A 13,492-nucleotide genomic window follows, 5' to 3' on the forward strand; every position below is an offset into this window, starting at 1 on the left:
AGCCAGTCCCTGAAGAACTACAGAATGGTGAAGGTTTTGGGTATGTTGTTGCTTTCCGCCCTCTTGGAATAACCAACTGGATCCAGACAGTGGTCACATCTCCTGATACCCCAAGATACGTCTTTAGGAATGAAAGCATCCTGCCATTTTCACTGTATGAAGTTAAAGTGGGTGTTTATAATAACAAAGGTGAGGGACCGTTTAGCCCAGTGACAACAGTTTTCTCTGCAGAAGAAGGTATGGAAAGGCTATTAATGATTTTTCAACTTTACAATGGTGTGAAGTGGGACACATATTCAGTGGAAATTTTACTTTGGTTCAGTCTTTTTCTGGGCCAGTGATGTGGAGTCAAATAATGTATCAGGGTGTTGGGCAGCAGTAGACGCAGCTCCTAGTTGACCAGGCAACCACAGGGGTCAACAGTGGATACACGTATGGCCATTCTGTACTATTTAACCATTCTCCATTCTGTTTTTCACTTCAAGTATAGTAGCCAATAAATTACACGAGATGGTCAACACTTTATTGTAAAATAGGCCTTGTATTAATTGATTTTGCCCAACTGGAGGCTAATGTAATTGTCCAAGGCCTGTTTAAGATAGGCTAAGCTAAGCTAGAGCTTCCCCTGATAGCTCAGCTAGTAAAGAATCCACCCGCCTACAATGCAGGAGACCCCGGTTTGATTCCTGGGTTGGGAAGATCCCCTGGAGAAGGGTCAGGCTACCCACTCCAGTATTCTTGGGCGTCACTGGTGGTTCAGACAGTAAAGAATCTGCTTGCAATATGGGAGACTTGGGTTGGGAAGATCCCCTGGAGGAGGGCATGGTAGCCCAGTCTAGTATTGTAGACTGGAGAATCCCCATGGCCAGAGGAGCCTGGCAGGCTACAATCCATGGGGTCACAAAGGGTAGGACATGACTAAGCAACTCAGTACACACAGCACAGGCTGAGCCATGCTCTTCAGTATATTCGGTGTGTTAAGTGCATTTTCAACTTCTGTTTTTGACTGACGATGTGTTTGTTGATATGGAACCTCATAATAAATGGAGGAAGCTCTTTTTATCAGTTCCAAACATAATAATCCAATTGTGATCCCAAACCCCAATTTGGAAGTTCTTTGTGAGTTCAGATGTATTTCTTCAAAAGAAAAATGCTTGAAGTCACAGTTAGAGTCCTCATCCAGGTAATAAAGATCAACCATGCTTACCTGAAGTGTGAAACTCAGTGAATAGTCAGAGGGGTTCACAATTAGTTAAACATCTGTTTAGGGGGTATACATTGAATTCTAGTCTATGAAGCAGGGAGCGGCTCTGCCTTCCAGAGCTTTCTTCTTTTGGGGGTAAGATTAAGATACTGTCTCTGAAGTGCTCTAGTCTCAAGTTATAAAGTGGTTCCTAAGAGCTGAAAGAGAGGTTTTAGCAGATTGGAGAGGGACGACCACAAGTATGACAGTGGTGAAGTACAGAATTCGCAGTTTCGAGGATGGGGTTCACCAGTTCCCTTTGGTGTAGACTCACACACTCCACTCTGGACTCATTCCCTTTGTCTGCCTTTCTGTCCCAGTTATTGCACCTCTTTAGAAAATAATAGTAGTGTTAGGAGAAGTCTATAAAGCCATTCTGTAGGTCAAAAGCAGCTGAATATTTGCTAGCTCATGTGGTTCTACCTAATTAGAATGATAGGAGTAACAAGTATTGAATGCTTACAATGAGCCAGACATTACCTAATTTGAATTTTCCAAAGAGGAATGATGTGTTGGTGTTATTGTCATTTCCCACTTACATAGGAGAAAATGGAAGCTTGATGAAAAATTAATGAATTTGCCAAAATCCATACAGACCTATTGAGCTAGTATTTTAACTTAGGCTTTTGCTCTTGAGTAGTCTGAGCTCATGAAATATGATTTCACAGCATCTCCTCTATCCACCAGGCCTTACAGTAAATTGCAGAAGTGGGTCCACAGTTGTCATTCCTAAAAACAAATAAGGAAATCTCACTTTTTCATCATACCATCACCCCCCTATTTTTGTTCTTTTTCCACCGAGTTCTGAGAGAAAAAGGAAAAGGCATTATCAAAATTTTTGCAGCAGAAGGAGCTTTTAAATTCATAGCCAGAACTCTTCTCCAAGAGTTACTGAGAAGGATTATCATTACAAAGGCAGATCAGGGGTCTGGGGAGTGATGGTATTTGACCAGGTATTTGACCTGTCTAGGGAGCCCCTAGATAGGATGGGGGCTGGCAGCTAGGAGGGAGGCAACAGCCAGAGCCTTTTACTATCCTCTTGCCTCCTGCACGTTCCTTCTCCTGTTACCGTTCCTGCCACCAATGATGAGTCAGTTAAAGGTCTTTCTGTCTGATCCAGATGTCAGAATCTGACTTGACTGGTCTTTGAAAAAAGCGAGAGTTATTGGAAATATCCTCAAACATTTCACTGAATCAAAGGGGGGAGGTATTGAATAGCAGACCTCATGAAGAGCCTTAATCAAGGAAGCTCTGAGCCCTCAGAAACCTAGGGCTTCTCTAGGGCGCCAGGGCTGATTGACCGGCCTCAAGTCTTCCTTGTTTCTCCAAACCCATGTTCTCAAAAGAAAGGTATCTAATAGGCCCATCCTTGGACCAGGCTGTCAATATCCATCAGCCGTGGCCAGGGAGCAGGATCCTTTAACAAAGAAATGAATATTGGGGGAGGAGACATGTCTACTCAGAGCTGTGTCCTGAGATGGGAGAATCACTGCGGAGGGCCTGTGAAACCCCAGGAGTTCTCCATTACCAAGGGGATCTCTGTACTGTGTAATAGCTCTGTGTAGGTTTATCTACTTCTTCAGAAGACTACAGGATCTCATTGAACTTTGCCCCTCTTGTGAGCCTGGTTGGACAAGACACTCACTAAATGCTTATTGAGTAAATGAATTCTGTAGACCTTGACTTTTGTTTGGCAAGGCCAAAAATAAAAATAGGTAGCCTTTATGGACATAGGATTTCCCACAGGGGCTGAAGGATGAAAAAGAGAAAAATAATGATATAGTGGAAAGAACAAAGGGGAAAAAAGGGAGAAAAGTAGAATACCAAGAAGGGAGTGCCAGAGAGGAGGGTAGAGTTGTTCTGGTTGTTCAGCAAGAAAAAGCCTGTGGTTATGATGCCATCTTTTCCTAGGAAATGGGACATGACCAAGACATGGTTCATATTTTCAAATATTTTTAAAGAGTATTTTGTAGTATTTTCAAATACATTAAAATTTTTTTAATAAAAACTTCAGTAGATTTTTAAAATTAACTATCAAAATTATAACTGTATTTCACATTCTGTTCCCAAACAGAGCCTACAATAGCTCCATCTCAAGTTTCTGCAAATAGCCTGTCTTCCTCAGAAATTGAAGTTTCATGGAATGCCATTCCTTGGAAATTGAGCAATGGACACTTACTCGGTTATGAGGTAATATCTTTTAAAATTAATTAGCTCGTGTATGAATGTTGGCAGACTGCTTTGTCTGCTTTCATTTACAAGTCTTTATAGCAATGACATCTTAGCTAAAGTTTGAATTTTGTTCAATTGTTTCACTATATTGTTCCCTGTGACTATCAACAAATATTGATTTTAACTCAACCAATTGAATGAAAATAACTTTAGCATGGTAGAAAAGAAAATAATAATAAAATGAAAGGAAATAATGTATCCTGTGGGCCTAATCTTTTAGCTGGGTTGACAAATAATAAGATTGAACTGTAGTATTAAAGTTCGTAGGATGATTGTGACGATAGTTAAATCAGTCTCCAGTGCTTTGTTTTATTTTCTTGGTGGACTTGTTGCTTCTAGGCTCTAAAGAAGCCAGCTGTGTAGAATATAGTTCTTGCCTTCAAATAATTCTCTTTGGTGAAAGAAGATGAGTGATGTGAAATAGGAAAACACACAACCAAATGTAATGAAGATCAGAATAGGTCACACAGAATGGTTGAGGGATGAGAGACCTTGAAGGGTTTCATAAGGGCATTCAGGTTTAACAGAAAAAGGAAGTAAACATAGAGAAAGTGGAAACATTCCATGGCACTTTGGAGGAATGGAAGGAGCAGAGGTCTACCTGTGGAAGTTGATTTCAGGTGAAGAAAAGAAAAATACAGTGGGGCCAGGTCAAGATGGCTATAACTGTTAAGAAGAACCATTCTGACTGGACCCATGTTTAGGAGGGAGCAGTTAGAGAGAACTGAAAACAACTGAGCAGAGAATGGACAAGATAAAATATTAAGTCTTAAAATTTCTCTGGCAATGACTTTGTAGTAGCTGTAATTGTGATTTCACTTCCACCCCCAGCCATCTTCTCAGGAAGCTTCCCTCGTGCTCCTTATTCCTGATTCCGTGGCAGATTTACATGCAGTACAGGACCATGTACCCTGCCACCTGCCAACATAACCTCAAATGATTACACCAGGGTGGCCACTGGATCAAAGGCAGCTGCCCATGGACAGTTCAGCTGAACAAGTCAGATTCTTGTATGACGTCTTGAAGCAAGCAATACAGAGGTTGTGTTTAGTGAGAGTGATACAGTGATATGTCAAATTTAGGACCCAGGTCAGACTTGTCAAGTGAAAGTGTGAAAGAGTTAGTCGCTCAATTGTGTCCAACTCTCTCTGAGACGCTGTGGACTATAGGGTTCCAGGCTCCTCTGTCCATGGGATTCTCCAAGCAAGAATATTGGAATGGGTTGCCATTTCCTTCTCCAGAGGATCTTCCTGACCCAGGGATTGAACCCAGGTCTCCTGCATTGCAGATTCTTTACCATCTCAGCCCCCTGGAAGCCCAGTGAAGGCCATTGGCAAATAGAACAAAGAAGCTCTACAGAGACGAGATGAAGCAGACATACTCTGATGCAACCCTAAACAAATGGAGGAGACAAGGACCCATACAGCCTTAAAGAACAAAACAGAATAGCTCTTTGACAGCATCCCGTACTCAAGTTGGCTGTGTTCTTTCTCATAATGTCTCCTTGTCCTTCTTTTCGGTCAACTTTCTTTACAAGTGGGCTTCCAAGAGTTCTGGGTCCTTGTAACTGAACAAGCAGTGACTTGAGTAAGCACAAATGACAAAGTCAAGAAAGAATAGGCTGGAGGAGTGATGTTCAAAGGAGGCACCATAGGCTACTTTTCCCACAATTACCTGAATTTTTGCTGAAGATGAGTCCCCAGAATCCTCCCTGGACCCACTGAACCCACACATCTAGGAATAGATGTCATGAATGTGAATTTTTAGTGAGTACCCATAGGGAGATATCTTCCTGCACATGTATGTATAAGAGGCCCTGGTCTTGACACCTTGACCCTTGATCACAAACAGAACTGTTCTGACTTAAGGCAAAATGATATTGAAGAAGCAAAACACCACATACATATAGAAGAGGAACTTGGTTAGCCTAATAAAGGAAGCCAGGAACATTTGGATGAAAAATTCCTCTAATTACCTAACAGTGAATGGAAGCAGTGAAAGATAGTGGGCAACCAATAGTAGCTCCCCAATAATTAAAGAAGTGGCATTGATAGGGAATGTAGGTGGGAATAGAAGGAACACAGATGTAATACCATAGTTCTGAAGTCAAATCTGTGCCAGATTCCAACCGTGCCATTCACCTCGCTGGAAAAGTGATGTAAATTCTATGAGCCTTACTTTCATCACCTGCAGAATGGGAACAATGGACCTAACCTAACTAGGAATTTGAGAGCATAAACTGTGATTAGGTCCTTGTGCATCTCACAGTTTCTGGCTCATGTTAGTAACCAATGAAGAAGCATGAGCCATATTCCCAAAGAATTTTGAGATATAAATTTATAGATTTCTTCCCAGTAAATATTCTCAAGCAGTTCTTCAACTCCAAGGTCTTTTGCCTCAGGAGAGTTTGTGACAGCTATTAAGATGGGATTACCTGTGAGATTCCTTCCTTCCTGATTTTGTTACCAAAACTCAGGCCTGTAAGCTGATTATTTCATGTATCCTAGAGAGTGGGGAGAGAGAAAATGCCACAGAGGAAAAAAATACAAGAGAAATTTCAGGTAATTTTGGAAGAAACAAAGATCTTAGGCTTACGAAGTCCTGTGGGTGCTATCACTTTCTCCCTGGCAGTGCCCAGGGTGATGGGGAGACCACAGAAGGGAACAGATGCGCTTCCTATACTCAACAAGGACTTCTTATTCCCCCAGCATGGCAGAATTGCTGGGCCTAAAGGGATCAAACAATGTAACAGTAAGTTATCTTGGCAAGGCTTTGGGAAGGGAACCCCAGGAGTGATTGAAGTCAAGCAGGATACGAAATTCAACGTTAAATCAGATTTACTTAGAGAAAATAAATGAACTCATCGTACATCGCTCCAACAGGAGATTGAGGTACACCTCCCCCATTCAATAACTTTGTCCTTTACAAACTCTGTGGTGTATTTATTTCAGTGTGTGTTAGTCATTCAGTCGTTCTCGGCTCTTTGCAACCCCATGGACTGCAGCCCACCAGTCTCCTCTGTCCATGGGATTTTCCAGGCAAGGATACTGTATTGGCTTGCCATTTCCTTCTCCAGGGGCATGATTCCTGACCTGGTTGTAGCTTGTGGGATAATTAAGAGAAATAAACAAGAGACTATATATAAATGAGCTTTGTAGGCTTCCAAGGGCCACAGGTATGTTACCAGTCACTGGTGATTGTCTGACAGCTTGAGGGCAGGTAGAGGTTGACGTTAGAATATGTCAGTTTAAGCAGATCAGGAGTCATCCAGATAAGCAACTCTATAAGAAAAGAGAATTACACCGCTGTGGCTCAGGTCAGGAAAGAGAGGTTGATTGAACAAGAGAGAAAACCAAAGAATCCATGTAGTTCCAGGATAGTGATCTTGTTAAGTTCACACCATTTTTGAATTAAACAAACCTGCATTCAGATCCACTAGAGTAGAATACAATCTCCATCAGGGATAAGAAACCCTGCCTATTTGCTCACTTATGTGTCCCAGGTGCCAGCAGTTGTATCCAGCACACAGGAAGTATGCAGAAAGCTCATAGTGACTGAATAAATGCAATTTCAGCTCCATTATCTTACTGCTCTGTGGCCTTGAGCATGTGATGAATGTTTTCCAAGGCCCTGTTAAAATAAAGATAATAGTAAATAACTCACACATCATTGGAGAAGTTTTAAGTGAGATAAAGCAGCCATTGCGAAAATGGGCCAAAGAGACTTTGGGAGCTTCTACTTTTCTGTTTTTGCATATTGGGCATTGGGATAAGATTTCATTGGAAGGAAAATTTTGAAAACCAGTGAAGTAGTATAGAAACGCATAGCACAATCTTGAGTATGGAACTCAGTACTATTTGTGTTGCTACTGGTGTTGCCATTGGCAAGGAGAGCAAAAAAGAGGAGGGAGTGATGAGCAAATGGAAATTGCCTCGCATTAATTATAGCATCTTCCCTATAAAGAGTAGCAAACTTAACATCCACATAAAGCCCGAATACAGTATTGAAAGGAAACAACTAGTGACAATTTCTCCCCCAAGGGCGTGCGCTGTGCTGGGTGGGCTCCGTGGTGTCTGACTCTTTGCCACCCGATGGACTGTAGCCCGCCAGGCTCCTCTGTCCATGGGATTTCCCAGGCAAGAATACTGGAGTGGGTTGCCATTTCCTCCTCCAGGGGATCATCCCAACCCAGGGACTGAAGCCTCATCTCTTGAATCTCCTGCGTTGGCGGGTGGATTCTTTATCACTAATGCCCCCTGAGAAGCCCCCACGGGTTTGGTGTGTATGAAAAGAAAGAAACAAGTTGAGAGAAAGATACATTCTTTGCCACAACTTAAGAAATAGTGTATATAATTGTGCCAAGATAGAAATACCTATTTTCATAGTCTCAGTAATGATTTAAACAGTACCCTGGAAGAATAAATGACTTAGCTGAGTATTTAATTAGCAGTCGTGTGGCTAACTTTCTGGGTTGCAGTTTCCCCAATATATCTTCACAATTGTTAATAGCTCCTGCCTTCCTCTCATCTCAGTGGGGGTTGATCATGTGCCATGGGGCGTGCTGAGCACACATCATCACTAGCATCTAGACTAATTTTTCTTTTCTGATTTGACCAAAAAGTCGTTGAGGAGCTCATTTCCCTGGGCTCCAATTTATTTCATCTTCTAACCACAATACTCAGGCTCAGATCTTTTCTTGTGCTCCTTTTTGTAGCAACAACAGATAAGAACAAGATAAAGAGAAGACAGATGGTTTAAGTTCATGGATAGTAGGTGCCTGAGAAACAAAAGCTCCAGAGTTCTATTTTGGTACATACAGTCCATTTCTTTACAGTCATTTCGTGTCTTGAAAAAATAAAACTTAGGAGAATAATCTTGACAAGCAGTGGGAAAAGCTGTATTGTGAAATACTGTGTGTGTGTGTGTGTGTGTGTGTGTGTGTGTGTGTGTGTGTGTTTGTGCGTGTGCACGTGGGTGCTCAGCTGTGTCAGACTCTTTGTTACCCCATGGATGGGATACTTGAGTGTGTTGCCATTTCCTACTCCAGGGAATCTTTTTCGACCCAGAGGTGGAACCCAGGTCTCCTGAATTGGCAGGCAGATTCTTTACCACTCAGCCACCTGTGAAACATTTTGAAATATTACATTGGGAGGGAAGCTAGTAGATTTTTTAAAAAAATATTTGACAGAGGAACATAACTTGGGCAGTGAAAGGGCGGGGGACCTAGTAGATTTTTGTTGTTGTTGGCAGGGGTATATAACTAAAAATGTATACAGAAGGCCAGACTGAAACTTCACTGATATCTCTGTTCAGCCTCCTGTTGTAAATAGCTGTATGGAATATATTTAGCTCCCATCATTTAATTAGAATAGGAAAAGATGTTAAATATTTGAATTTTTTTAATATAAAATTTCTACTGGCAAATGAAAACATATAGAATTTCTACTGGCAAATGAAAACATATAGAAACAATCTGATTCCTTACAGTCAGGCAAAGAATTAACTTCACTCTAGAATGATGAGTCACAGGTACATAGGAAAATTGGATAGAGACAATTCAAGCCCTTTTAAATAAATAGAAAGCCAGCAAAAAATGAATTGAGTAAATAAAAAGCAGACTGTTGGGAGGTAATGGAAGGATTTGTTATGCTGGAGAGAGCAGTAAGTATGTGTGTGAGTGAGGGTTGCCCAAACAAAGCAAGGTGTGTTATTAGGCAAATATTGTTCTTACCAAACTGCGACTCACTCAGCATTGAGAGACTAAATACCCCCGCCTTGCACCAGCCCATCTCCTGGCTTCTCTGTTTATAAACTCAGGTTTGGCTGCTCACCTCTCAAAAGCTCAAGAGACAAGTGATGGTAGGAACGGAAAGGTTGCTTTTTTCAGGAGACCAGCAACCTGGGGAGACTCGTGTCCACAAACTGATTCTGAAGATTCTGCTCGACCGTGAAAGTTTTTTTTTGTTTTTTTCCATTTATTTTTATTAGTTGGAGGCTAATTACTTTACAATATTGTAGTGGTTTTTGTCATACATTGACATGAATCAGCCATGGATTTACATGTGTTCCCCATCCCGATCCCCCCTCCCACCTCCCTCTCCATCTGATCCCTCTGGGTCTTCCCAGTGCACCAGCCCCAAGCACTTCTCTCATGCATCCAACCTGGGCTGGTGATCTGTTTCACCCTTGATAATATACATGTTTCGATGCTATTCTCTCAAAACATCCCACCCTCGCCTTCTCCCACAGAGTCCAAAAGTCTGTTCTGTACATGTGTGTTTCTTTTTCTGTTTTACATATGGGGTTATCGTTACCATCTTTCTAAATTCCATATATATGCATTAGTATACTGTATTGGTGTTTATCTTTCTGGCTTACTTCACTCTGTATAATGGGCTCCAGTTTCATCCATCTCATTAGAATGATTCAAATGAATTCTTTTTAATGGCTGAGTAATATTCCATGGTGTATATCTACCACAGCTTCCTTATCCATTCGTCTGCTGATGGACATCTAGGTTGCTTCCATATCCTGGCTATTATAAACAGTGCTGTGATGAACACTGGGGTGCACGTGTCTCTTTCAGATCTGGTTTCCTCACTGTGTATGCCCAGAAGTGTGGGATTGCTGGGTTATATGGCATTTCTGTTTCCAGTTTTTTAAGAAATCTCCACACTGTTCTCCATAGTGACTGTACTAGTTTGCACTCCCACCAACAGTGTAAGAGGGTTCCCTTCTCTCCACACCCTCTCCAGCATTTATTGTTTGTAGACTTTTGGATAGCAGCCATCCTGACTGGCGTGTAATGGTACCTCATTGTGGTTTTGATTTGCATTTCTCTGATAATGAGTGATGTTGAGCATCTTTTCATGTGTTTGTTAGCCATCTGTATGTCTTCTTTGGAGAAATGTCTGTTTAGTTCTTTGGCCCATTTTTTTATTGGGTCATTTATTTTTCTGGAATTGAGCTGCAGGAGTTGCTTGTATATTTTTGAGATTAATCCTTTGTCTGTTGCTTTGTTTGCTATTATTTTCTCCCAATCTGAGGGCTGTCTTTTCACCTTGATTATAGTTTCCTTTGTAGTGCAAAAGCTTTTAAGTTTCATTAGGTCCCATTTGTTTAGTTTTGCTTTTATTTCCAATATTTTGGGAGGTGGGTCATAGAGGATCCTGCTGTGATTTATGTCAGAGAGTGTTTTGCCTATGTTCTCCTCTAGGAGTTTTATAGTTTCTGGTCTTACATTTAGATCTTTAATCCATTTTGAGTTTATTTTTGTGTATGGTGTTACAAAGTGTTCTCGTTTCATTCTTTTACAAGTGGTTGACCAGTTTTCCCAGCACTACTTGTTAAAGAGGTTGTCTTTTCTCCATTGTATATTCTTGCCTCCTTTGTCAAAGTTAAGGTGTCTATAGGTTCATGGATTTATCTCTGGGCTTTCTATTCTGTTCCATTGATCTATATTTCTGTCTTTGTGCCAATACCATACTGTCTTGATGACTGTGGCTTTGTAGTATAGTCTGAAGTCAGGCAGGTTGACTCCTCCAGTTCCATTCTTCTTTCTCAAGATTACTTTGGCTATTCAAGGTTTTTTTTGTATTTCCATACAAATTGTGAAATTATTTGTTCTAGTTCTGTGAAAAATACCGTTGGTAGCTTGATAGGGATTGCATTGAATCTATAGATTGCTTTGTGTAGTATAACCATTTTGACAATATTGATTCTTCCAATCCATGAACACGGTATGTTTCTCCATCTGTTTGTGTCCTCTTTGATTACTTTCATCAGTGTTTTATAGTTTTCTATGTATAGGTCTTTTGTTTCTTTAGGTAGATATACTCCTAAGTATTTTATTCTTTTTGTTGCAATGGTGAATAGTATTGTTTCCTTAATTTCTCTTTCTGTTTTTCTCATTGTTAGTGTATAGAAATGCAAGGGATTTCTGTGTGTTAATTTTATTTCCTGCAACTTTACTATATTCATTGATTAGCTCTAGTAATTTTCTGGTAGAGTCTTTAGGGTTTTCTATGTAGAGGATCATGTCATCTGCAAACAGCGAGAGTTTCACTTCTTCTTTTCCTATCTGGATTCCTTTTACTTCTTTTTCTGCTCTGATTGCTGTGGCCAAAACTTCCAACACTATGTTGAATAGTAGTGGTGAGAGTGGGTACCCTTGTCTTGTTCCTGACTTTAGGGGAAATGCTTTCAGTTTTTCACCATTGAGGGCAATGCTTGCTGTGGGTTTGTCATATATAGCTTTTATTATGTTGAGATATGTTCCTTCTATTCCTGCTTTCTGGAGAGTTTTAATCATAAATGAGTGTTGAATTTTGTCAAAGGCTTTTTCTGGATCTATTGAGATAATCATATGGTTTTTATCTTTCAGTTTGTTAATGTGGTGTATTACCTTGATTGATTTGCAGATATTAAAGAATCCTTGCATTCCTGGGATAAAGCCCACTTGGTCATGATGTATGATTTTTTTAATATGTTGTTGGATTCTGTTTGCTAGAATTTTGTTCAGGATTTTTGCATCTATGTTCATCAGTGATATTGGCCTGTAGTTTTCTTTTTTTGTGGCATCTTTGTCTGGTTTTGGAATTAGGGTGATGGTGGCCTGATAGAATGAGTTTGGAAGTTTACCTTCTTCTGCAATTTTCTGGAAGAGTTTGAGTAGGATAGGTGTTAGCTCTTCTCTAAATTTTTGGTAGAATTCAGCTGTGAAGCCATCTGGTCCTGGGCTTTTGTTTGCTGGAAGATTTCTGATTACAGTTTTAATTTCCATGCTTGTGATGGGTCTGTTAAGATCTTCTATTTCTTTCTGCTTCAGTTTTGGAAAGTTATGCGTTTCTAAGAATTTGTCCATTTCTTCCAAGTTGTCCATTTTATTGGCATAGAGCTGCTGGTAGTAGTCTCTTATGATCCTTTGTATTTCAGTGTTGTCTGTTGTGATCTCTCCATTTTCATTTCTAATTTTGTTGATTTGGTCCTTCTCCCTTTGTTTCTTAATGAGTCTTGCTAATGGTTTGTCAATTTTGTTTATTTTTTCAAAAAACCAGGTTTTAGCTTTGTTGATTTTTGCTATGGTCTCTTTAGTTTCTTTTGCATTTATTTCTGCCCTAATTTTTAAGATTTCTTTCCTTCTGCTAACCCTGGGGTTCTTCATTTCTTCCTTCTCTAGTTGCTTTAGGTGTGGAGTTAGGTTATTTATTTGACTTTTTTCTTGTTTCTTGAGGTAAGCCTGTAGTGCTATGAACCTTCCCCTTAGCACTGCTTTTACAGTGTCCCATAGGTTTTGGGTTGTTGTGTTTTTCATTTTCATTTGTTTCTATGCATATTTTGATTTCTTTTTTGATTTCTTCTATGATTTGTTGGTTATTCAAAAGTGTGTTATTTAGCCTCCATATGTTTAAATTTTTAATAATTTTTTTCCTGTAATTGAGATTTAATCTTACTGCACTGTGGTCAGAAAAGATGACTGGGACGATTTCAATTTTTTGAATTTCCCAAGGCTAGATTTATGGCCCAGGATGTGATCTCTTCTGGAGAAGGTTCCGTGTGCACTTGAGAAAAAGGTGAAATAGATTGTTTTGGGGTGAAATGTCCTATAGATATCAATTAGGTCTAGCTTTGACAGTGAAAGTTTTTAAAGAGAGAATCATTTGGGAAGGGGGTCAGAGCCTTCATCTATCTTCCTCATGTGCAGACTATTTTCTAATTGGTTGGTGGTGATGTAACAGGGAAGTACTCTGGGAATCTTGTGCTCATCCTTCACCTGGGTGGGGTGAAGCGTGGTGGTTAGTTCCTGCAGAAGAACTCAGAGGTATTGTTAAATGTATTTCTTAAGGACCCTGCACCTCCACTCCACTCCCATGCACTATTATTTCTTTACTCCTTCTCCTTAGTTTCTGCATTTGCTTCCTTTCCTGATAAGCAACTATTTGAATCTGCCCTTTGGAAATCAGGGAAGGTCAAGGAGGTTAAATGAAACTATTTTCTGCAAATAAGAAATAGGGGACA

The 13,492-nt window shown here is 40.2% G+C and overlaps 1 protein-coding gene across 1 annotated transcript in view; it reads left to right on the forward strand.

Annotated features, from left to right (window-relative positions):
- Positions 1-13,492, forward strand: part of CNTN3 (contactin 3) — a 297,915-nt gene that overhangs the window by 255,177 nt on the left and 29,246 nt on the right. The window contains exons 17-18 of the mRNA XM_061129162.1: positions 3-237; positions 3,318-3,433. Of these exons, the coding sequence (XP_060985145.1) occupies positions 3-237; positions 3,318-3,433 (351 nt within the window). The remainder of the gene's footprint in view (positions 1-2; positions 238-3,317; positions 3,434-13,492) is intronic.

This window comes from Dama dama, chromosome 24, assembly GCF_033118175.1.
Source record: "Dama dama isolate Ldn47 chromosome 24, ASM3311817v1, whole genome shotgun sequence".
Lineage (NCBI taxonomy): Eukaryota > Metazoa > Chordata > Mammalia > Artiodactyla > Cervidae > Dama > Dama dama.